The following is a 24,156-nucleotide window of genomic DNA, read 5'->3' on the forward strand; positions in this document are numbered from 1 at the left end:
ACATTTTTCACATCTGAAACTCAGAAATGTTAAAGTTTTTTTCATGGAAGTTTCTGACATTAATAAATCTGACTTTTTTGGGGGGGCAAAACTTCAGCTTTTTAACTTTGGATTCAGGTATTTCTGATGACATAATTTTAGTCATAATGTAAAGAATATTATTAATATAAATGTTTGTTATAAATTTTAGGATTTTTCAATCTTTTGTGTGAACCTATATAACTTGATTTCTATAAACATTATTTCTATTCTAGTTGGCATTTCAAAACTCTATTTTCTTCCCTAAAAATGACAGAATATAAAAAGGATAAGATGAGGAAACGGAATAAAAACTCTGTAAAGGAGGAAACTCACAACACAAAGCAGGTGACTTTAATTAAAACATTTCTCTCTGAAAATTGTCCAAGACAATCCGTACAAATTCGTCATTTCTTATGAGTGCTCTGATTTTACAGAGTATAAATTACTTAGTGTTTACAACGGGAACCTGCTGAAGCAAAGAAAGAAGTCCAGAAAGAATCTGAGAGGAACCGAACCCACTGGAAACAGAAGCACTGAGACTGGAAAACAGACAAATACCAAAGGAAACCGTTTATTTCCGCTGAAGTCGCTTCTTCGTTTCCATCCATGAAGGTGAGCTCAGTTCTCTCAGGTTTCAACCAAACAAGCTCTGGAAATAAAAACAACAACAACAAGCTTTTATGTACAATTACACAAATACTGAACGTCTAAACCAGCCCGATCGGAACCGTCCGGGCTGCTGGCGGGTCGGACGGCGCGGATAAATCAGTCTCTGCTGCTTCGTTACAAAAATAAACGTCTCCTCTGGTATCAAAATAGACGACAATCTCTTTCTTTCTCGTCGACAACGTCCGGAGCGAACAAACAGCGAAGTGAACCCGTTTCATATTTACAGGACGAGGAACGGGTCGAGGCAGAACCAGGAACCTTTCCCTCGCAGTCCGTGTTTCTGGGGGGGGAATAACGCGGCGGCGGTCCAGACCAACACATTGTCAGAAGGTAAAGGTAGAAAAAGGCAGCAGGATGAAGGCGCAGGCGCGTTGAGGAAGAGGAGCAAGGCAACGCTGAAGGTGCTTTTGGACCACAGGGTTCTGGAGAGGTACCGCTAAATTATCCCGGCAATTCACCGAGGAAGATCCCGTCGCTTTCTCAGTCAGAGCAACGTTAGCATCACGCTAAAAAGGGATTAAATTGAATTTATTAGAGTAAAACTTTGTTTAATCCTCCAAGCTGCAACCGGTTCGTACCATCGACGATAAAAAACAAGAAACAATTCAGCAGAAAACCTCCGAAACATTTAACTTTATTGCAAAACTGATTTAATTTATCAGAGAACTGGAACCTTTAAATCAAGGAACTACATTTAACTGGCTGATAAAAACCAACAGGATTATAGATTATTCTTAACATAAAATTTGTATGAACAACAATCTGAGCATCTTTTAATTTTTACAAATTAACTTCTGAGTTATATTTTAGACTGATTTTAGATTGATTTTATCAACGAGAGGCTGCATATCAGAAATGTATCATAAATATCAGCTAATTTATCAGCTTTAGCATTTAGGCTCTTTAAGCTGGTCATCTACTGGTTCTGGTCGCCTAAAGCAAGTTAAAAGTTAAACTGTTTAATGAGAGAAACTCTTTAGGAAACTGGCAGGTTCTAGATCTTTATCTTGCCTCATTGTTTTCCGTTGCATTTCCCAACATTTCTGCAGATTTAAGGTTTTGCTAATTAACATCAGAGGAGCTGATGGGACCAGAAAGAGTTCTGCATCACATCTAAACTGATGTTTGATCAATTATTTGAATATTCAAATAGTAAAGAACTAGTTTGAACAAAACGAGGTGGAATTTGCTCCAGAACTACAGGAAATCCACGGCGGTCCAACGGGACGTCAAACGGGTTCTATGAGGAATTTCCAATCAGTTTATGGATCAATAAAAACTCTGAGACCGAACCTAAACCCAACGGGATTTTGGCTCCAAAGGAAACCGGCTGTGGTCCAAAAGCACCAAGAGTTCCTGTGATGGAAACCGAAGTTTAAAGGAGATGGAGAGTTGAGAAACTCAACGTTTGCTCCAGGTTTGGTTCTGGTACCGATTCAGAGATCCAGGCAGCATCTTCTTCTCCTTCCTTTCATCTGTGCTTCACGTTTTAAATAAAACTTTGTTGATTCCAGAGGAAGAACTGAACCCGAAACTCAGAAAAGTTCAAAGGTCAAACGGACCCGAACGAGGGAGGCGGGTCTTCAATACTGCAGGAGTAATACTGCCGGGTCGATCAGAGTCCGATTGAGATCAAAGTCTTTCAGTCAGACGATGCAAAACGTCAGAGAGAGGCGGTCCGAATCTGGAGAACCAGAACCATAGCAAGGAGAGACCCGTTGTGAAAGAACTCTGGAGAAACCAGACGGATGGGTTCTGTCAGGAATGACTGGGTTCTGCTGACGGAACCAAGTGGATCACTGGGGACGGAACCAGGCAGAGTCGGGATGAAGAACCAAGAACAATCAAAGGTGAAAACTGAAACACGTCCGCTTCCTTTGAGCGGGTCCGCTCCAAGAATCCAAACCCAGTCGAGCCTCGTGGTTCTGGACCAGACGGGCCTAATCCAGGACCAGGCTGTTAGCACGTTTACGTCAGATGGTTCTAGTCTCTCTGGACCTTCTGGTTCAATGAGGTCCTGCTTAATTTGGCCTGGTTCTGGCTCGGTTCTGCTGGGCTGTTCTCAGGATTTGGCACCCATATGAGGTCGATCCATGGACCCCTCCTCGTCCGACAGGCCGGTTTCCACGGCGATGACCAGCGATGCCACAGAGGCGCTGCTCGCCATCGGCTGCAGCTCACCTGGAAGACGAAGAAGACGAGGAGAAGAAGATGAAGTCAGCACCCGAACCAGCAGTGGTACCGTTAGCCAAACAGCTAGCTGCGCTAACCATAAACATTAGTCCTGCTAATGTGTGTACAGCAGAAGCTAATGCTAAAGCGCTAAAACAACACAGCATTTAGCACAAACTGAAGCTGAAGAGCTACGTTAATAAGTAGGGCTGCACCCACTGCCGTTTTCCAGCCCGACACCAATTTTTCTGGTCTGAAATGTTGATCAGTACAGCAAGAAAGTTGTTGCGTTGGCAACAGTGGAGTCACTCTTGTTAATTATAAACGTGCAGACAACTTGGTGGTCAGTCAAAACCTTTCAACGGAGGGCAACAGTGGTTGATTCTTAGAGCTTTGCCAAGATAGACAAGATCGGCTTCATAAGTAAAAATCGGCCGATCACCGAATGAAGGAAATCGGCACCGATAAATTGGTGCACCTCTATCAATAAGGTATTTAACAGAAGTATTTAAGTAGCTTCTGGGCCAGCTAAAAACAGCTTCTACGTAAAAGCTCTTGTGTTGCTGAACACAGAAAATTAATCTAAAACCTGATCAACATTTATTTACTTTTTCTTCACTTCCCAGTTGTTTCTGTATTTTTTTTATATTTATTGACACATGCTAATTTTTTATTTTATTTATTTGACTTGCCTTTGAGAGCATTTAAAATTTCTCTCTACATTTTCTCTCTTGCACAATGACAATGAAACGGGTTCTGATCCTGTAATGCCTCAGAACCGCCACCGGGTGTCAGTGTAACTCTGGTTAACGCCAGCAGAGTGAGAGTCCAACCTGTGTGGGTGTCGGTGGTGGCCGTCACAGGGCTGTCTCTGAGCGGGTCCGAGTCCTGGTAGTCCTGCGGGAGCCCGACCCGCCTGACGCCGGGGTCCAGAACCACCGAGGACCCGCCCTCGCTCAGCGTCCCGTCGCTGGACGCCCCAGACGCCACGGCCTCCAGCGCCAGGGCGCCGACTCCGCCCATCCCCACGCCGGCGACGCCGCCCAGCGCCAGGTCGTAGTCCAGCGGCAGGTCGTCCAGGCAGTCGGCGTTCAGCTGGGAGGAAAACGGAAACGGTCAAACCTTGGAATGAGAGCAGAACCAGAACCGGAGCGGAGAGGAGCCGGACTCACAGCGATGCCCAGAGCCTTCAGGATGTTCATCTTACACATCGGACACGTCCGATGGTCCAGCAGCCACGGATCCACGCAGCTCTTATGGAACAGATGTCTGGAAAACAGGAAAACTCAAGCACTTCTCAAGAGCTTTCAAGGTACGGGTTCAAACTTTTCCAGCACTTTGGAAAGAAAACAAATTCACTAAATTCACTATTATTAAAGATATTTATGCTGTTTTGATGTCTGGTGATAATATTCTACATTCTACTGCAGATGAAACTAAATTTGTTTTGAAAAACTTTTCTCACTCACTTCACTGACTAAAACGATGCATTAGAGCCAAAATAGATTAAAAAATATCAAAAATTTCCTAAAAAATATTTCTGAGATTGAAAAATGGGAAATCTGCTAAAAAAACCTGAACTTTTGAGAATCTCACAGAAAAAACTTTTCAGAAATAATTTTCAATTTTCTGATTTTAAAAAATCAAAAACATTCAACTTTTGAAAATGTTCAATAGTCTAAAACAGTAGTTTTATTCTAACACATTTTCAACTTTTCAAACTCAAAAACAAAATCCTTGTTTTTTCTAAATAATTTACCAGATTACTCTCAAAATTTGAGTTTGTTGGCTGAAGTTTTCTCCCTTTTTCCAATCAAAAATGTCCAGCTGTCGTACCTCATTTTGTTAAATTAAATAATAATTTAACAAAAAAATCCCCCAATTTCAAGAAAATTGTTTAAAGTATAAATTATAATCTGAACTGAGCAGATCAATAAGTCACTGAGCCGTTAGGAATAATAAATATTCACGACATTGAAACAAAACAAACAAATTATGTCAAAGTGAATGAATGAATTTCCAAATTTAATTAAACGTTAAACTGAACTTTATTACAAACTGAACATTTTGCTTGTCAAACATTTTCAAAAACTTGAAAATCACCTAAATGAAATTTAGATTTCAAATATTCAACGCACCCTGGTAGCTCCACTGCTGACCTGTGACCTTTAACCCTGACCCATCTACATCAGAAGCTCGTTTCCTGATCTCTTTGTGACCAAAGCGATTTTATTTAGAGCTTTAAAGGAAGTTTTCTGTCGCTGTGATTGTCTGAGCCGGTGGGAGAGAAGTCTGAGTGAAAATGTTTCTGGACGTCCAACCAATCACATCTGGACTGGGAACGCCTCGGGATTCCCACATCGGAGCTGGTTGCTTTGAGTCAGGTGTAAGAGTTTCTGTTGAGCCCGACAGAACCAGAACCAGAACCGACACCAGGTCACAAATATAAAGGTAGAAAACATCAATGAATCATTTGGTTCTTCTTCTATTTACATTTTTATCTGGTAGTTACTGTGACCCAATTCAGCGTTTACATTAGCATGTGAAACTGGCTGCAAACAAATGCAGCATACATATCTGAAAAGCATTAGTAGAGCCTTCTGCACAACCAACAAGAGTGCAGCAACAAAACTCTTGTTTTTACTGTTTTCTTTCAGTTTGTTTCTTTTGTCACTACTGTGTGTTTTTTATTTTTTAACTTGTATTGAAACTGTAAATATGACTGAAATAAATAAATAAATACACGCTAGGTAACAGTGATGATTTGTAACATTACACTCTGGAAATGTTTAAAACGGCTAATTTATTATTCATTAAAAAACATGAACTTGTACCAAAACCCAGCTGGGTGTTTTTTTAAGTGCTTTAGTTGTTTTTAAGGCAGTTGAGAACCAAATGGAAGTAAAAAAACATGAATTTTACTAAATACGTCCCCTTTGCGTTAGTTTTTGGTCACATATGAGGTTTTAAAAACATCCTTTGGGTTGAAAACATTTTCACTTCTGATCAACTTGATCCATCCGGAAGCTTCAAATAACCAACGCAGCTCCATGTGGAGGATCTTAACACTCAGACTTTATTCAATTAAAATCTTTTCCAGGATTTTCTTTTTTGAAGGAAGGAAGTTTGAGTTTCTACCTGCAGGGCAGGATGCGGACCACGTCGTTGGGCCTGTAGCCTTCGATGCAGACGGCGCAGTTGTCGAAGTCGGCCTCCGTCTCCTGGTCGCCCTTCCTGATGGTGCGGACCTGAAGTTTGCTGATGGCCTTCTTCGCCGCGTCGCCAAGACGACGCTGCAGGCGGGAAACGAGAGAGAGAACGACGTCATGGATTAATAATCGTTAGAGGATGAAACTGTTTATTTAATTTATTTATTTATTTGGCCGTGTTGTGGGAACTCTGAGGTTCTGTTGACCCGTTTTCTGGTTCTGTGCAAACCAGGACTTTTCATTATAGTTTAGTTTTATTTCATTGTTTGTTTCAGTTTTAGTTAGTTCTTGGAGGGGTTTGTTTTTATAAGTTAAATATTTAGTTTTAATGTTTTTACTCTTTTTGAAGTTTGGATCTAAAAGTTAACCCAAGTTTTGTGTTATGATTATGTTTACATTGATTGGGTAATGAATAATAAAATGTCTGACTGGTGCTTTATCTCAACGTTTGCTGTCGCCATTTTGGGAGGAAGAGCGTGGAGCGCCGTAATTTACCGATAGTTGCGTGGGGAAAAATAACTCAAAAAAACTTTATTTCACAAAAGTCTGAAAAGGCAATAGATTCCTAAACACAAAACTAATGTCTTTACATCTTTAATTTTAATGTGATTAATGCACCAGACGGTGCATTAATTTGTTACAGTTTTTCCCCATTATGAGAGTTTTTATGTATTTGAGTTAAAGACATTTTCTGAAGTTGGGTTTTGGTTGTTTAGTTGGTTGTAGTTAATTATAGAAGCGTCACCTGGTTCCTGTCGCGCGCGTTGGCGTATCTGAACCTCTGGATGTAGTAGAAGACGAGCCAGGCCAGGGAGATGATCATCAGCACGATGAAGGAGATGGAGACGAACACCACCGACGTCCTGCTCACGTACTTCTGCAGGTTCCTGGTGCCGATGGTGATCGTCATGGTAACCGTGATGTTGCGCTCCAGCAGCGCCACGACCTCCCGACCCTTCGGCTCCGGGATCATGATGACGACCACCTCGCCTGTCCCTGAGAGAAGGAAACGCTCGGTCACTTCCTGTTTTATTCTGAAAGGTCGTGGAAGATTAGATTAGAAATTTCCTAAAAAAAAGTTTCAGTTTAAATTTGAGACTGAAAGTGAAGTATAATATAAAAATATTTACTAATATCTCAAAAACACTCAAGTTTAAAAAGGTGATGTTTCAATTGTTTTGCATTTTATGCAATAAAATTACTTACTTACTTAAAAAAGGAACTAAATTGTTCTTTACTTCCATTTGTTATTTTAAGTTTTTGTTTTTTTACCCCACTCAGGTTGAGCTCATATTCTGGGTAATAACTAGCAGCTCTTTGTTGGAGGATAAAACGAAAGCAGTAAAGATGAACTCCAAACCAAATGGAGGAATCAAACTTTTTAATGCAACTTAAAACTGAATCCAGAGCCTTTAAGCTCAGTGAAACTTCCAGACATTCACATTTTAAAGTGGAAATATTCCTAATAAACAAGTAAAATCAACAACAAACTGATTCATTCCCCTGAACTTTCGGTGTGTTTTACAGTGTAAATGTTTTTATCTCAGATTTTTGGCATCGTTACTGGAATATTTTGATGAGCACGATTAGCTCTGGGAAACTTTTCCACCGTTTCTCCTCTTCACCTCTGAATCAATCTGACACAGATTACATTCATCACCTCGCTTACTGATCCAATAGCAGCTTGAGGCTGACACATGCCCACATCGCCATGGCGACCACCGCTCTAAAAATACCCTTTATGAGCCAACATGGTGGGCGACGAGCTGAGTGGCCTGGTTTCACTCCAGCGGACAGATCGGCTTCAGGATTCAGCCTCAACATCAGATTATGTAAGCCTCTCTGAGGACGATTCACAGGATTTCTGTAATCCTGCAGGCCGTCCTCTAAGACTGCCACGGAAAACCAGCTTCACATAGAAATACAGGTACGGAACACCATTTAACACAAAAATATAGATAAGGAAAACCAGTTTAACATAGAAATAGAGGTACGGAACACCATTTAACACAAAAATATAGATAAGGAAAATCACTTTAACATAGAAACACAGGTATGGAACACCATTTACCCCAATATAGATATGAAAAACCACTAACATAAAAATACATGTACAGAACACCATTTAACACAAAAATATAGATAAGGAAAACCAGTTTAATGTATATGGAACACTGGTTTGACAAAAAAAAAAAAAAAAAAACAGGTAAATAATTTCCGCTAAACATGTTATTATTTTTACACTGTAATAGTTGTTTGCCGGGGGAACTTCCTAGTTGAATTACTTCTCATTCCGTCTCCTGTTGTTCCAGTTTTCATTTAGAAACATCCAGGCTTGCAGAAAGATATAACAATGGGCTGAACTCTGACCTGATCTCCAAAGCAGTAATGATGTGTGCAGACCAAAGTCTGCAAATGACCAGGAGCAACAGGCTTGAATGGATCCAACATTTTCCACAGGAATAAACCGATTTATCAAGAAACTGAAAGTGGGTCAATGCCTCAGACTAACCAGACCTGATTTAACCATTTTAGATGCTGTAATTACAGCCAAACTCCTGTCATTTTAGAGCAAATCACTGAGGTCAGTGTTCAATGTTTTCATGCATTTTAAGGCCTATTTAATTCATTTAATCATGTGACCCTCAAGGATGTTGGACTCTACAAAGTGATATTTTAATAAAGAAGATGATCAATAGCAAGACAGGAAGTTAAAGTAAAAGAGGAAGTTTTAAAATATAATTGCAGACAAATCATTTGCCACAAAGGTCAGAGTGGCAATGATTCTGAAACTAAACATAAGCTCCATCTTCTGCAGCTGCTTTAAAACTCTGCAGCCTTTCAGTCCCAAATGTCTGAGGAGAAAATTCAATCTGTCGACCACATCTCAGCCGTTTCAGATTTAAATCTGAGGTTTACCTTGTGACTGGGGCCTGACTCCGCACATCCTGATGTAACACCAAAGAGAGGCGGAAAATGTCCCAGAGGAACACTGGCTTCCACAGACTAACAGAGTCTGCAGCTGCTAAAGCAGAAGTTCAGCATTAGACATGTAAGAGCAGGTCTGTGAGCTGGACCAGAAAAATGCACAACGAGCCACCAAGTCCTAACAAGTGTGAAGCACACAGGCAGCATGAGGGCAGAGGCTAGAAGGGAAAACTTTAATTAGAAACAGGGGAACTGAAGGAATGCGCTCACTGGGGTTTTGACATTTTAAGGGATAATTTATACCAAATGAGATGGAGGACATTTCAAAAACAAGGTAGACTCAGGAAAGTTAAAGGTGGACGGATACTTTTTACTTTTACTTGAATAAAAATGTGTTTAAAGTATACATAGTTCCCACAAGTCTGAACCAGAAGTGATCCACCCCGCTGAACGGCCATCTTGGTAGGCAAACGCAGCACAAAGCAGAGATGAGCTTCTCTTCCAGACCAATAAACAGAAAGTATGAGGACTGCAGGCAGGATCCATCCATAGGAGACAAAGAATGTGGCTAGTTAATAGTTGTCATAGCAACTGTAATAATAGGTGGTTATGGATACCTACCAAAATCGCTGTCAGTTATAAATGCGTCATGTCACACAAGAACAAAGTATGGAGAGATAACTTGAACTTTATAGTAAATTGTGTGAAAACAATTTCAGATTCTTTCACCTTGAGGTTAAGGAGCACCTCAGGGCCGACTGCTGGGGCCTTTTGACTTCTATCGACTTCCCTACATCCCTACAATACACATTTTAAAATCATATATCGTTATATATTTCATAGGATTTTGTGGCAAATCAATTTTACATGCTCGTGTTCTTCCCTGTGGACTTGATAATAACTAACTACTAAAAACTTAATTGTCAGACCTCATAACTTTTTCCTAGCAGCCATTTTTATGGCAGTATTTTAGGAAGGTGAGGACTGCTGCAACAGTTGTATTATTAAAGTCACACCTGCCACTTTTAGTCTGCTTTAAACGGACCAAAGTTTGGAAAAGGGTAACAAAGAACAATCAGTTCAGTTTTTTATTGTTCCACATGAAGGAAGTAGGTTGACTACTGCTGTTAGTTTATAAATCACTGAATGGTTTAGCACCACAACCTTCCAGAACTTTCAGGTGTTCTGGTTCTGGTTCTGCTCTGCATCCCCAGAACCAGAACCAAACGAGGAGAAGCAGCATTTAGCATCTATGCACCACAAATCTGGAACAAACTTCCAGAAAACTGTAAAACAGCTGAAATATTGACTTCCATTAAATCTCAACTAAAAACCCACCTGTTTAGAGTTTTATTTGAAATGTAATCAATTATAAATTTATTGATGGAACCTGATTTAATGTTGTGTTTTTATTGTTGATTCTATGTTGCATTGTGTTTTTGTGTTTGATTTGATGTAAAGCTCTTTGAAATGCCTTGCTGCTGAAATGTGCTATACAAATAAAGTTTGATTGATTGATTGATTGATTGAGAAAAAGTCAGAAAGTCAACATAAATGCCACGCTCAATGACAAGGAATGAAACCACTAAACTTTCTAAAGTGTTTGGCCAAATTCAATTAAGACAAATGCCACAAATATCCGATAAAAAATAACTGAAAAAACAAAATGGCTACAATTTAAAATCCGAAGACAATACGACAAACTCTGCCTAGAGACCGCACGCAACAACTTTCATTGGTTGATTTGTTTTCTTACCCAAATTAGTCTTTAAACAAAGCAGCAAAATGTCAATGTTTTAACATACTTTCCTTTTAATGCGACTTCAAACTGACTAAATATCGAACAGAGAGCCGGTATCAAGCTGTCGTGTCCTGTTTGATGTGATAGTTTGGTGGTTTTTTATGAGGTTTATGTTACCGTCTCTGAGTCTCACCTATGACTCCAGTATTTACAGGAAAAGTAAATACTGAGAAAGCTGAGATGCAGCTCCTGATTGTTTGCTCAGCAGAGTCTATATTTGCTCTCAGTGGAGACTGGAAGAGCACAAGCTGGATCAAATCCCTGGAGGCCAACGTTGAACTCGTATCGACTGAGCAAAATAACAAAAACATTGATTGGTGTTGACCTAAAAATATTCCCCTGGGATCAATATCGCTCCTGTGTGACTGAGGTCCTTCATAGAGGTTTCATAATCGCCAAACTAATTTAAACCCGACCGAGGCGGACATGTTGTCGTCACAAAAATACAGTCACAAGTTGTTCAGCTGAGCTTTTACTCAACATTTTCAGAAAAACTACTTTAAATTAGGCTCTAATTAATAAGTGCTGATTTGCATTAAACCCAAGTTTTTTTTTTAAAATCTTTTCAAAAATAAAGAAAAACAAGTTTTGATTCAGTAACAGAAGTTTCAGGTTTCGTAATTATTCAACAAATTCTGCATTTCTTTACGTTTCATCTTCTCTGCTGTAAAGTAATATCAGATGAAACTAGAAATAAAATGCAGTGAATGTCAGAAGCTAACTTTTCTTATTTGGTTTTTACTGAAATTTGTTGAGGTATTTGAAAGGAAGGAAAAAGTTCAAGTTGCTAAATCACATTTTGGGAGGTTGAAGTGCAACAAACTGTTGCAGCGTACTGAAAGTGTGTCTCTGATCTTTATCCATCAGTCTGCGTTTCTCCGTTACTTTCCTCCCCCACAGTCACGCACACATGCAGTGAAAACAAGGGACATAGATCTTAAATTTTATTCACAATGGTCTTAAAAAGTCTTAAATTTGAGTTGAAACCTGCAGGAACCCTGAAAATGTCTGTTTTAGATCATCTTCATGAATGCAGCTCAGTCCTGTGTTAATCTGTGATGTTTACCGCCAAGAGATTTTATCTGACTTCAGTAAATAAGGCCACACTTCCTGCTCAGCATCGTGTTTAAAACCAAACCATTTAGGCTGCAAATGCTTTAGAAATAGCACCGAATCAATTCCCAACAGTTGCAAAAACATCCAGGAATCCAAAACTTCATTAGTTTGTTTACAGCTGTTGGAAAAAAAAAATTGAAAATCTTATTTTATCAGCTGGAATCATTAGATAAAAGAAGTTGGGTAAATTATTGCCAGCCCAGTCACTCAGACGTAAAATTTGATCAATGTTCCCTTGATCTGCAGTTAGTAAAGGTATCAATAAACCAAGCTGCTCTATGAGATCAGTAGAAATCAGATGTGACACCTGTTACTCTGAGCACTTCGCTGCAGATGGGTTTCAAACATGGCTGCAAACTGGGCCAGTTCTTGTCTGTAGTGGTTGTGGGATTTGTAGTTTAAAACACATTTCACCAGTAGCTACCTTAACCCCTAGAGAAGATGGATAGGCTCAATAGCTACATTTTGCAAAACTGCAGTAGAAAAACTTTTTTCAGGTCACATAATCAACAAGTGGATGTTACTACTGGCAAAAACCACAAAGTGCAACCCACTTTTGGAGGCCTTCAGTCCTCGACGCGGTGGTCGCGGGTTCGATTCCCGGACCCGGCCGCATGTCTTTCCACCTCTCCTGCCAGCCTACAGTTATATAAGGGACACTAGAGCCCACAAAAGAAAAAAAACCACGAAGACAACAGGAAGTAGTCGGAGGAACACGGTGTGGAATGTTTATGACTCATCATCTGAACAAATGTATTTACATTCGATTGGAAATACCGCGATTACCAAAGCACAGTTTCACTTTTCTCTGTTTTTTCAAATACTTCAACAAATTCCTGTAAAAACGAAGAAGTTAGCTTCCAACATTCACACTGCATTTTTACAGAAAATGCATTTTTCTAGTTTTATTTGATATCACTTCACAACACAGAAGATGAAACATAAAAAGCACAGAACTTGTCTCTGAATTATTATGAAACCCTCTGAAAGTTTTGTTACTGAATCAGAACTCGTTTTTTTAAAGATATTTTGTTAAAAAGATAAAGTTTACTTTGGTTTTAGCACAAAACAGAACTTCCAACAGAGACATTTAAATTTGTTTCTCAAAATGTTGAATAAAAACTTGTGGGAATATTGATAAAGTTTTGTGAGCGCTGGTAATGGAAACACAGCTATTTTATGACATCATCATCTGATGATGTATTCTTTCTATGTCCAACACTTTTCTGGAATTAATTTCAAAATTCAGACTTTGATGGAAGTATGGGCATTTTTACAATTTCTTCAAGTTTTAAATGTTGATTTTTCTTTTCAAAATTGTATTGTTTTGTAAGAATATTTGTTTTTTCTAAACGGAGTGAAGCGGTCCAGAAAAACCCCAAACAGAAATCAAACCTGAACTAATTTATCACAGACGTTTCTGGATCTGATGTCCCAGTTTGAGCTTCGCAGCTCTGATGTGAGGCATAAAGTGATGAAGCAGCTGATTCCACGCTGTCTGCTGTCAGGTGGATTAACAGCCAGCAGGCCTGACCAGAATCCACCCACTCTGACCTGGAGGTCAAAGATCCACCACTAAAAAAGAACCACATTCATCAAGATTTAAGCCAGGAAATATCAAGCTGCATTTTTGTGCTTTTGGGAAACTGTAAACAATTATCTACTCAAAATAAATCAAGTTAAAAATAAGTTTATTTATGTCACTGAGTGGGAGAAAGAGCAACAACATTATGCAACAGACAACAGTTTGTTGCTATAAATGGATTTAACCGACTGGAAGTGACTCAAAAAAAACAACACATGCCTAAATTTAATTAGCTTTTCCAACTCTGAGGGGAAAGTTACTGATTTTATCCAACAAAACTAATAAAAGGGGCAAACAATGATTTATTAATTTTTCCATTGTGGTCACGTTTGAGTTAGTTGTGAATTTTCTCTTCAAATCTAAACATATGTTGGCATAATAATGCAAGAACACGTTCTCAAAGACCAATAAACTTTAAATTATAATGAACATTTAACACGGACACTGGAAACTATTTAAAAAACCCAAAATAAATAAACAAAATGACAGAAACAACAAATAAAATGCATTATGGAGTTTCTGTAAACAAAATTATCCTTCAAAATAAGAGCTAGTTGAGACCAAAACACCAGACTGAAGAGTTTTATCATTCAGTTTTTGGTAGAATGAGAAGAAAAAAAACAATAAATCACACAAGTGGAAATTATTGAGTTTGTTAAACTTTATCAAGCTAAAACTGCATCTCGTTATAAAAACACTGAACTTTAAACACAGTAGTGGAAACCAAAAGCAGAAAATGGAGAAATGTTTTGTTGAATTTAGTAGAAGTAGGTCTGCTTATGGTGCAAAATATTAACACTTCTGGTTTCTCTTGATCTTCCAAAGTAAAACTGTAATTTTAATTATGCTATTCAAAGATTTCTATAGTTGTTAATTAGCTAGCCTGCAGTCTGCTGCTTTACACAGATCCTCGTTTAGCCTCTGATCCGGCACACTTAAAAAATGCATCAATTGGTTTTACTTTCTGTGCTAAATATAACACCAATTCATCTAACTTATTTTTAACTCTGGTATGCAAGTAAGCAACTTTTGCACTTGTTGCCTAGCAACCTACCCAGTAGACATTATAGCTGGTATTGACAAGTTTTAGCTAACTATTGACATCCATTATTAAACTACATCTATTCTGATAAAGGATAGGAATGCTGACAAACCAGTTTCACATTTTATGATAACAAAAACCAGATAGTGAAACAAAATCAATTTGATTTTTTTAAGTCAGTGTAGAAAACAACAGATGTACACATTTAAAAAAAATGTTAGTGAAAGAATGATTTTAAGACTATAAAATCTAAAACTGATCAAATTCAAGACATTTTCTGATATTAAAAGACAAACATTTAAATTTAACTTTGCTCGTATGTGGGCTAAATTAAATCCAAATTAATCCGTCCCTTCTCTGTGTTTTCCTGTTTTTATCATTCTGCGAATATAGATTCCTGCAAACTTAAAGACTGAGCATCTCTTAATTAAAATATTCAAAATATGATTCCAGACCTGAATTTACTTTAATTATTGGACGTATATTTCAAAGTTATCCCTTATGTTTGCAGATTTTAGTCTCCTAATTAAATCAAAACTCTAATAAATCTATCTGAACTCATCAGGAGCAGGTTAATCAGTTGTGATTTGACAGCGTAGTGATTTGGACAAATACCAAAAAATGCATCTAAAAAAATAAAAGACAGAAGAAGCCGTGTAATGAAGATTTTAATGAAAACCAGACCAAACGATTGGTGGATAAACACAGCAACCTGAAGACTCAACAGCGTCTAAACGACCTGCAGATGTTTCTACTGGAACATTCACCGAGTTTCCAAACACGGATTCCAAGAAACTAAAAACGTCATGAGAAACTAGATTTAAAGTCAACAAATGGAGAGTATTTTCCATTTACTTCCTGGACTCAGCAGTCAGAGTGGAGGCCTGCAGGAGGAGCTGAAGGAGATCCCAGCTGTCGGTCAGACAGCTGTTGGTTCGCTGCTGCCGTTACGTAACGCAGCGCCGCATCGTGAATGACAACAACACGTCAAGCTGCTCCGCATGCCAAGAGGCCAAAACATCAGAGGAGTCCCTGCTGCTCCACCGGCCCGGTTCAAATCTGTCTGAAGTTTATTACAATAAATCAATTAATCAAATGATAAATTAAAATGAGCTCAGTACTCATGATTTGCTCTACCAAAAACTGGATGATAAAAGTCTTCAGTCTGGAGCTTTGGTCTCAACTAGGATCATTTTGTTTACAGTGATTTCATAATTCACTCCATTTGTTGTGTCTGTTTTGTTTATTTATCTTGGATATTAAGAGTGTCTTCCAGTGTTAAATACTCATCAGAATTTAAAGTTTATTGATCTTTGAGAATGTCTACCATTTTATTATTGAAAATGGTCTCAAAATAACATTTATTGATATATGATACATCAGCACCAACATCGGTATAGGCTGATATCAGCCATTTCTTAACATATTGGTGAATAAAACCAGGTCGATATTAACAACCAATATTTGTTTTCATCTTGTTGCCATTTATTTCTGGACATCAAAACAATAAAGAGATACCTGATTGGTAAATATCAGGTATCGGCCACAGTAGCAGTATTAAAATCAGATATCGACATCGGTCCTAATTTTTACATCAGCGCATAACTAACAATATTATTATTTATTGCAATAACTTCAAGGACAATTTATAAAGTCATTAAAATCTTACAGTTTTCAGGCCTCGCCAGAAGCTGCATTGTTTAAAAAGCTGAATCTGCAAGTAAACAAACAAACTTATGCTGGATTTAGATTCCTGTGAAGTCCAGATATCAAAAAGAAACTATTTAATCTGCAGAACAGCAAAAAATATTTCCTCTTGCTCCAAAAAAGGTTTATTTTTATCTTCTTACTACAAAACCTTTGAAACTGATGCCTTCTGTTTTTTCTCAATAACTTCTTATGGTAATTTTAAAATCTGAGGGGGTTTTTTGGAAAACTTTTGACTTTATAAACTCAAACGTTTCCTTTTTTTTTCTAGACATTTTTAGAATTTTCTCCAGCAAAATCTCCTCGTTTTTTCTCAAACGTTTCCAGAAAAATTGCGATTTGTTTAAATAGCGAATTTTTCAACCTTTCAAACTTGGAAATGTCTTTGTTTCTTCTAGGAAATTTCTGAGTATATAATCCAGATTTCTCGGTTTATTGTTTTTTTTTTTTTTTTTGCAGAAATGTACTCCTCTACAGTTGCCCTAATTCGCCGCCGTAGAAACCCTGTTAGTTTGAGTTAGATGGAGAGAAATAAGGTTGATTCCCAGTGAACCCAGCTTCTGTTTCGTACCTTGATGGCGCATGGTGATGGTGTCGTTGGGGTTGGTGGAGCCCACGTTGAAAATGACCACCGCCGAGGCGTTGTGGGCGGCAGCATGGCGGATTTTGTCCTTGGTTGTGCAGTTCCCATGGGCTATCAGTGCTATCCAGCCGGCCGCGGCCTGCGAGGGCACCACGAACCGGGTGTGGGGTTCACAGGCCTGCCGGTCCAGCGGGGCGGCGGGCAGCACCACCACCCCCTTGGCGTCCCGCTTCGGGGAGTGCTCCCCGTAGCGGCCGCACTCCGTCTTCTCGGTGCGCACCTCGGAGGTGGCCGGGTCCATGTAGGTGATGTTGACGAAGGCGGTGTACCACTCCTCCCGCTCGGCCACGGTGAAGTCCAGACACAGCAGGTGGACGAAGCAGAAGGAGAGCAGCCACGTAGAGAGGGCCAGACTGCGGCAGGCCGCCACCAGAGAGCCCGGCGCCATGGCGGTCCTCTCCGGGGAGAGAGATCGGAGGACACCGAGAGCTTCAGTGCCGACGACCGCTACTACTCCACCATGTCACCCACCGGCCTACCGAGAGTTTATTTCACCGAGTTTATCGACGCAAACTCCGTGTTTGCTTCGCCGTTCAGCCCCTCCCCTCTGCTGCTGTCAGCCAGCCGTTGGGGGACTCCATTTCCAGCCAAACAAAAACGGTTAAATCCCGAACAATGGCGGCTCGGTGTAAAATAAACCCCGGGCACGATTCGACCGACATACAAAGCGGGCGGACACGGAGCACCGAGACCGTGGAGAAATTAGATTTTTGCTCTTTAAAGCTGACGTTACTCGCCGCTGCTACACTGCATTGTTTTGACTGGGCCACTGTGAAGCTACAGGAAGCGAAGCGACGAATTTCCGGAAGTTACCTTTAAAAACAAAAGTTTCTTTGTATTTCGACCACAAACTCAAATTTGCCGAGTAAGACTTGAACGTCTATGCTGAAATAATGCTTTCTTAAAATAAATATATTTACAATTACATTGTTTTCTTTTAAACGTTTTCATGTGTTGTTAAGAAAAAACACGGAAATCTGTATTTTACTTTGACGGCCTATAAACCCTTTCACTTTATGTAGCTTAAATTAAGATAATCCTGCCACCTACCCGTAATAAGGAAAATTACAAATCATTATCTTTTGTACAAATAATCGTTGTTTTTATAGAATAAAATAAAAATTACCATTAATATAGAACTTCTCCACGTGTAAATATTTGGAATATTTACATGCCTGTTTATTGTATTCATCCTGATTAGCATGCACTCTTATCAAAGAAATTCAAATACTATAAGTATATGTTATCCATTAACAACAGCAACAATAAAAACAACAAAAATAAATAAATAAATAAATAAATAAATAAATAAATAAATAAATAGTAATGTATAATTGTGTTAGCACTTCTGTATTATTGGGAATTAAATGATACAAGCTGATATTTGTAAGGTATGACAAGCTATGACAAGTTTTTATTTTCAACCGCCAGATAAGTTGATTGTGGTGTATTAAATAGCGCTGGAACCATACTGTATTAATTAATTATATTCCTACATAGTTTTTCTTGTGATGTTAACGTGGTTCAGGTTCAGAACACACACACTTTACAATGTCTTATTGAAGGCACTATACGGATGCATTTAATCAGTTCAGAAACCAAAATCTTTGACCTACTTGAATTAAATGTACTAACTTGAATTTGGCCACATGGTGGCAGCAAAACTCACCATAAAAGTGTCAGAACCAATCAACCAACAAATCTGACAGAAAGAAAATAACTAAGCGGATAAATTAACAGCAAGGTTTATTCTCAAATAAAATAATCTTAAAGAAAAGATATGCTGGAATGTCTGGGCATTTCTGCATCTACAAACCGATCAAGGGTAAGAGGAAGATTATGGATGAATTGGCACTCAGGAATATGAAACATCTGAAAACCAGAAAATGGAAATTAATTCCAAGATACAAGAATCATCCTACACTGACTGGACATTTTATAAAGGGAGACAGTTGAACTGAACACTTTACTATTGATCAATTTGTAATGCCACTGCTTTTGCCCTCTGGTGGCTGAATTGGCAGTATCAGCTCCTTACAAATCAAATATTTTTGATTTCCTGAAATATTTCAAACTTTGATTCAACTAATGTCTCTATTGTGGTGAGATTTGCTCTGCAAGTACTAGGTTGTCTGCATCTGGATCATAGGGACAAATTCATGTTTCCAAATCACTGCACCTCTCCTGTAGGAGGAAGAAGAAATAATTTATGCATCTTCTGATGCTGTAAAGTACAGTGGCTCCTGAAGAATCCTGCAGACCAATGAACTCCATTTAAAGACTCTTACACACAGCGCTGTTTTTATTTTTAATATTTTTGTTGGCTCATGTTTGTATATTTTTAGGTACTTTCTGTAAAAGTTATATGTATTCTTTTGAACTATGAGAAACTCAGTCTAATGTAAAGAAATGGGGGGAAAAAAGCCACGTATGTTTTTTAAAAACATGATTTTTAATGGTACAATCACTGATGAAATAACTTTACCTTCATTTTAGCAAACTATTTATTTTTCTACGTTCTTGTCATGAAGTGGTGGTGTGAGGCGGTGAGGTAAACGCAGCAGAACCCAGTTGTGTGGTGATGAGGAGTTTTAATGAATGATAAAAATAAACAGAAAAACAGTCCACAGACCTGGCAGCACTGACGAGCGGAAGGCTAAAGCTCACAACAGGTAGCAACAGGTATTACGAGGACTAGACGTACATTGACTGGCAAGACGTACACAGACTGAACTCAGACGTAGCAAGACGTAGACGCAGACAAGGATCCGACGAACACAGACACACACAGGTGACGCTAAATACACAAGAGGGTAATCAGGGAACGAGACACACCTGGGAACTAATCAAGGGAAGACAGGACAACACGGAGACTCAGACACACAGGAAACTTCAAAATAAACACAGGAAAACACAGAACACAACAGTACCCCCCCCTTAACGGGCGGCTCCCAGACGCCCAAAAACTGAAACACAACAAGGGTGGGTGGAGGGGAGCTGGACGGGGGGCCAGAGTCTATGGAAAAAGAACGAAAAACAACCTATCAAATAGGCGGAGACACGAGGGTCCAAAGTCCAAAAAACAAAAACAAAACAAACCCAACTGGGTGGGTGGAAACGCAGGAAGCGGGAGCCACGGAGGAGGTCAGGGGGCCGACCTCGGCGCAGGAAGCGGGAGCCACGGAGGAGGTCAGGGGGCCGACCTCGGCGCAGGAGGCGGGAGCCACGGAGGCTGTCCGGCGGCCGTCCGCGGCGCAGGAGGCGGGAACCACGGAGGCTGTCCGGCGGCCGTCCGCGGCGCAGGAGGCGGGAACCACGGAGGCGGTCCGGCGGCCGTCCGCGGCGCAGGAGGCGGGAACCACGGAGGCTGTCCGGCGGCCGTCCGCGGCGCAGGAGGCGGGAACCACGGAGGCTGTCCGGCGGCCGTCCGCGGCGCAGGAGGCGGGAACCACGGAGGCTGTCCGGCGGCCGTCCGTGGCGACGAGGAGTCTCTAGGGCCGCACGGGGGCGGCGACGAGGAGCACAAGGAGTCTCTGGGGCGCCGCAGGCGGCGAGGAGCACAAGGAGTCTCTGGGGCGCCGCGAGTCTCTGGGGAAGCACTAGGAGTCTCGGGGGAAGCACTTGGTGTCTCGGGGGAAGCACTAGGAGTCTCGGGGGAAGCACTAGGAGTCTCGGGGGAAGCACTAGGAGTCTCGGGGGAAGCACTAGGAGTCTCGGGGGAAGCACTAGGAGTCTCGGGGAAGCACTAGGAGTCTCGGGAAGCACTAGGAGTCTCGGGAAGCACTAGGAGTCTCGGGAAGCACTAGGAGTCTCGGGAAGCACTAGGAGTCTCGGGGAAGCACTAGGAGTCTCGGGGAAGCACTAGGAGTCTCGGGAAGCACTAGGAGTCTCGGGGAAGCACTAGGAGTCTCGGGAAGCACTAGGAGTCTCGGGGGAAGCACTAGGAGTCTCGGGGGAAGCACTAGGAGTCTCGGGGGAAGCACTAGGAGTCTCGGGGGAAGCACTAGGAGTCTCGGGGGAAGCACTAGGAGTCTCGGGGGAAGCACTAGGAGTCTCGGGGGAAGCACTAGGAGTCTCTGGGAAGCACTAGGAGTCTCGGGGAAGCACTAGGAGTCTCGGGGAAGCACTAGGAGTCTCGGGGAAGCACTAGGAGTCTCGGGGAAGCACTAGGAGTCTCGGGGAAGCACTAGAGTTCGGTGGCGCCGGCTGGGCGGCAGGAACGGAGCAGGCTGGGTGCGCCGCTGGAGCGGCAGGAACGGGTTTCGGGTGCGCCCGGCTGGAGCGGCGGCAGGAACGGGAGCCAGTGCGCCCGGCTGGAGCGGCGGCAGGAACGGGAACTCGGTGCGCCCGGCTGGAGCGGCGGCAGGAAGCAGGCTCGGGTGCGCCGCTGGAGCGCGGCAGGAACGGGAGCTGGTGCGCCGGCTGGAGCGGCGGCAGGAACTGCTGGCTCAGGAGGCACTGGAGATGACGGAGCTGGGGTGGTGGAACGGGAGGACAGAGTTTTGGGTCTGGGAGGCAGCGGTTTTCCAGCCATGACTGCTAGCGCTGCCTCACGCTCCCACTCTGCCTCCCTCTGCAATTCCACCAGCCGCGGGTGCGGAAAGCGCGGAACCCAGTAGTCCAGCAACAGACCCAACCGGATGGCGAATCCAAGCCGTCTTGTCGCCGCGTACGGCTTGGCCATGGCCTCCTCATACTCGCGTATGGTGTCTGTTAACTCCTGAATCTCCTCTGGGTCCATGGTGGTAATAGCTGCTCACCTTTCAGAGTGGTCGGGTCCTTCTGTCATGAAGTGGTGGTGTGAGGCGGTGAGGTAAACGCAGCAGAACCCAGTTGTGTGGTGATGAGGAGTTTTAATGAATGATAAAAATAAACAGAAAAACAGTCCACAGACCTGGCAGCACTGACGAGCGGAAGGCTAAAGCTCACAACAGGTAGCAACAGGTATTACGAGGACTAGACGTACATTGACTGGCAAGACGTACACAGACTGAACTCAGACGTAGCAAGACGTAGACGCAGACAAGGATCCGACGAACACAGACACACACAGGTGACGCTAAATACACAAGAGGGTAATCAGGGAACGAGACACCTGGGAACTAATCAAGGGAAGACAGGACAACACGGAGACTCAGACACACAGGAAACTTCAAAATAAACACAGGAAAACACAGAACACAACAGTTCTGATGTTCAGTTCAAAACTAATCCTCAGGAGCAACTGTGCAGCAAGCTTTAGGCATTTTCCTGCCCCCACAAACCTGCTGTAAGTAAATGGATGACTGCTAGACTTCTGTGGCATTTTATTGCATGTTTAGTGGGTAATCCATTCATTTGATTCAGGTGTGCTGGTGCAGAGAAAATGTCTAAAACATGAAAGACAGTGGATTCCGAAAATTAGGAATGAAAGCCAGTGATCTACGTAAACCTTCTGATTTTAGACCAAGTGTTGGAAATGCTGAGAATAAACAATTTTGTTAGAAACAGACTGTGAGGAATGCGCTGTTCAAACACTGGAAGTGTTCTTGGGTGTTGTTTCTGCTGAACCTGCTCAATTAGAAAACATCCTTGTGCTGGAATGCATAAGGAAGATTTCCTTAAGCATTCCAGCAGGTATGCTGGTGTGTGAACTATGCGAAGTGAGTAATCAAGGAAATACACAATCACGAAGAAACTCACAGTAAATTTGTAAATTTGTCTGCTTCAACCTCAGTGTAGCTACCATGTTTTTTCCGCTTGTATTGAAGGAGATTGTCTAAAAAGATTGACTTTAATGTTGACTGTGCAGAGAAATGTAGTGGCAGCTGGAATGTAGCCATGCTGTGACGTGGAGAACAGGAAATGGAGATCAGAAGAGAACCAATGCCTCATGAGTTGGACATCCGTCTGAAAAGTTTATACAAAATCAATAGAAAATGGGGAATACATTAAAAATGTTCCAAAATTAAAATATAATGATTTATCTGTACTGTTCTTGTTTAATTGCAACAACTTCTCTAAGTCCTCATACTTGGATCGTCCACTTGCTGCTGCTCCTAACAGAGGAAACGAGGGGTCCAGTTCTGACACAGGTCCAATAACACCTTTTAACAGGATGAAGAAACTCTGTAGAAGATTTCAGACATTGTTTGAGTTTACAGTAGAGGATGACTCTGTTCTTGGAGGTTCAGGATGGTCAAACCTAAAAACTGTGAAGCAGGATGTTATGTGTTACAGGATAATTACTAAGGTTTGATATAAATTAAATCAGTTCATCTGAAGCCTACTCTGGTGGCCGACACTTGATGAAGACATGAAGATAGGCTAAAGTTTTCACACATCGTTGTCTGAGGTTGGAGACATGGCTAAATGATGGGTCGGTAATACATACCAATAAGATATTATGCTAAGCTTGTTAACAAGATGTTGTTGCTGCCCATGTTTAGAGGTAGGTAGTAACTACTAAATTTACTTGAGTAAAATTTTGGGAAACAAAACAAAAATGTGTGTATGTAACTTTTATATATTTTTTAAAGTTTTTACACTGTCACCCTGTTGTGAGATTTTGTTATGAGACATAATCTGTGAGTAATGCATTCAGAGCAGTACAGGAATGGGCAGGTTTTACTCTGGGTTACAGCAGCTGCAGCGTAGCAGAGAGCTGGCAGTGGAGCGTACGAGCAGCGCCCGGCTCTGATTGGTTGTTTCTAGTTAGCGCTGGGAGAAGGCAGAGGAGCTACATTTTTTCTCAGATTTTCGGCAAATATAAATATATATCTTGTTGGACATTACAGTTCTTGGGAACTGTAATGTATTACTTGAGTAACATTGTGAACTATTAATACTCTCCATTTCAGTGAAATTTCTGGATGCTTTATTTAACACAAGTATATGTTTGTTGAGCACAAACCTTCTTTGTGTTAAGCACAAATAGATTTGTGTTGAGCACAAATAGATTTGTGCTCAACATATTTCAACAAAAATATGTAAGAGACAGAAACCTTCCAACAAACCTCTGGTCTGGTTTTTACACTAGCTTTGTTGATTACATGCTATTTTCTATCAGTAGAAGTAAGAAGTACTTGGAAAGCTACTTCTTACTTTTATTCGAGTAAAAATATATTGAAGTAGTTGTACTCTTACTTGAGCATATTTGGATACTCTATGCCCATTTCTACCCACGTTACATCGCTTGCTATTTATTTAATGCCAGGAATACACCCAGTCGTCTTTTATCTCTGTGCAGAATTGTGCTCATTATTTACTTTAAAACATTACTTT

At 41.0% G+C, this 24,156-nt stretch overlaps 1 protein-coding gene across 1 annotated transcript; it reads right to left on the reverse strand.

Annotated features, from left to right (window-relative positions):
• Window positions 1–349: 349 nt before the first annotated feature.
• Window positions 350–17,772, reverse strand: LOC122821004 (RING finger protein 150-like). Its single transcript, XM_044098790.1, has 6 exons — window positions 16,822–17,772; window positions 6,817–7,067; window positions 6,001–6,155; window positions 4,035–4,131; window positions 3,696–3,957; window positions 350–2,871 (listed from the first exon to the last, which is right to left on the reverse strand). Exons 1-6 carry the CDS (start codon window positions 17,279–17,281, stop codon window positions 2,753–2,755), a joined length of 1,344 nt encoding a protein of 447 aa, XP_043954725.1. The 5' UTR covers window positions 17,282–17,772; the 3' UTR covers window positions 350–2,752.
• Between the last annotated feature and the right edge of the window lie 6,384 nt (window positions 17,773–24,156).

This window comes from Gambusia affinis, linkage group LG18 (genome assembly GCF_019740435.1).
Source record: "Gambusia affinis linkage group LG18, SWU_Gaff_1.0, whole genome shotgun sequence".
Lineage (NCBI taxonomy): Eukaryota > Metazoa > Chordata > Actinopteri > Cyprinodontiformes > Poeciliidae > Gambusia > Gambusia affinis.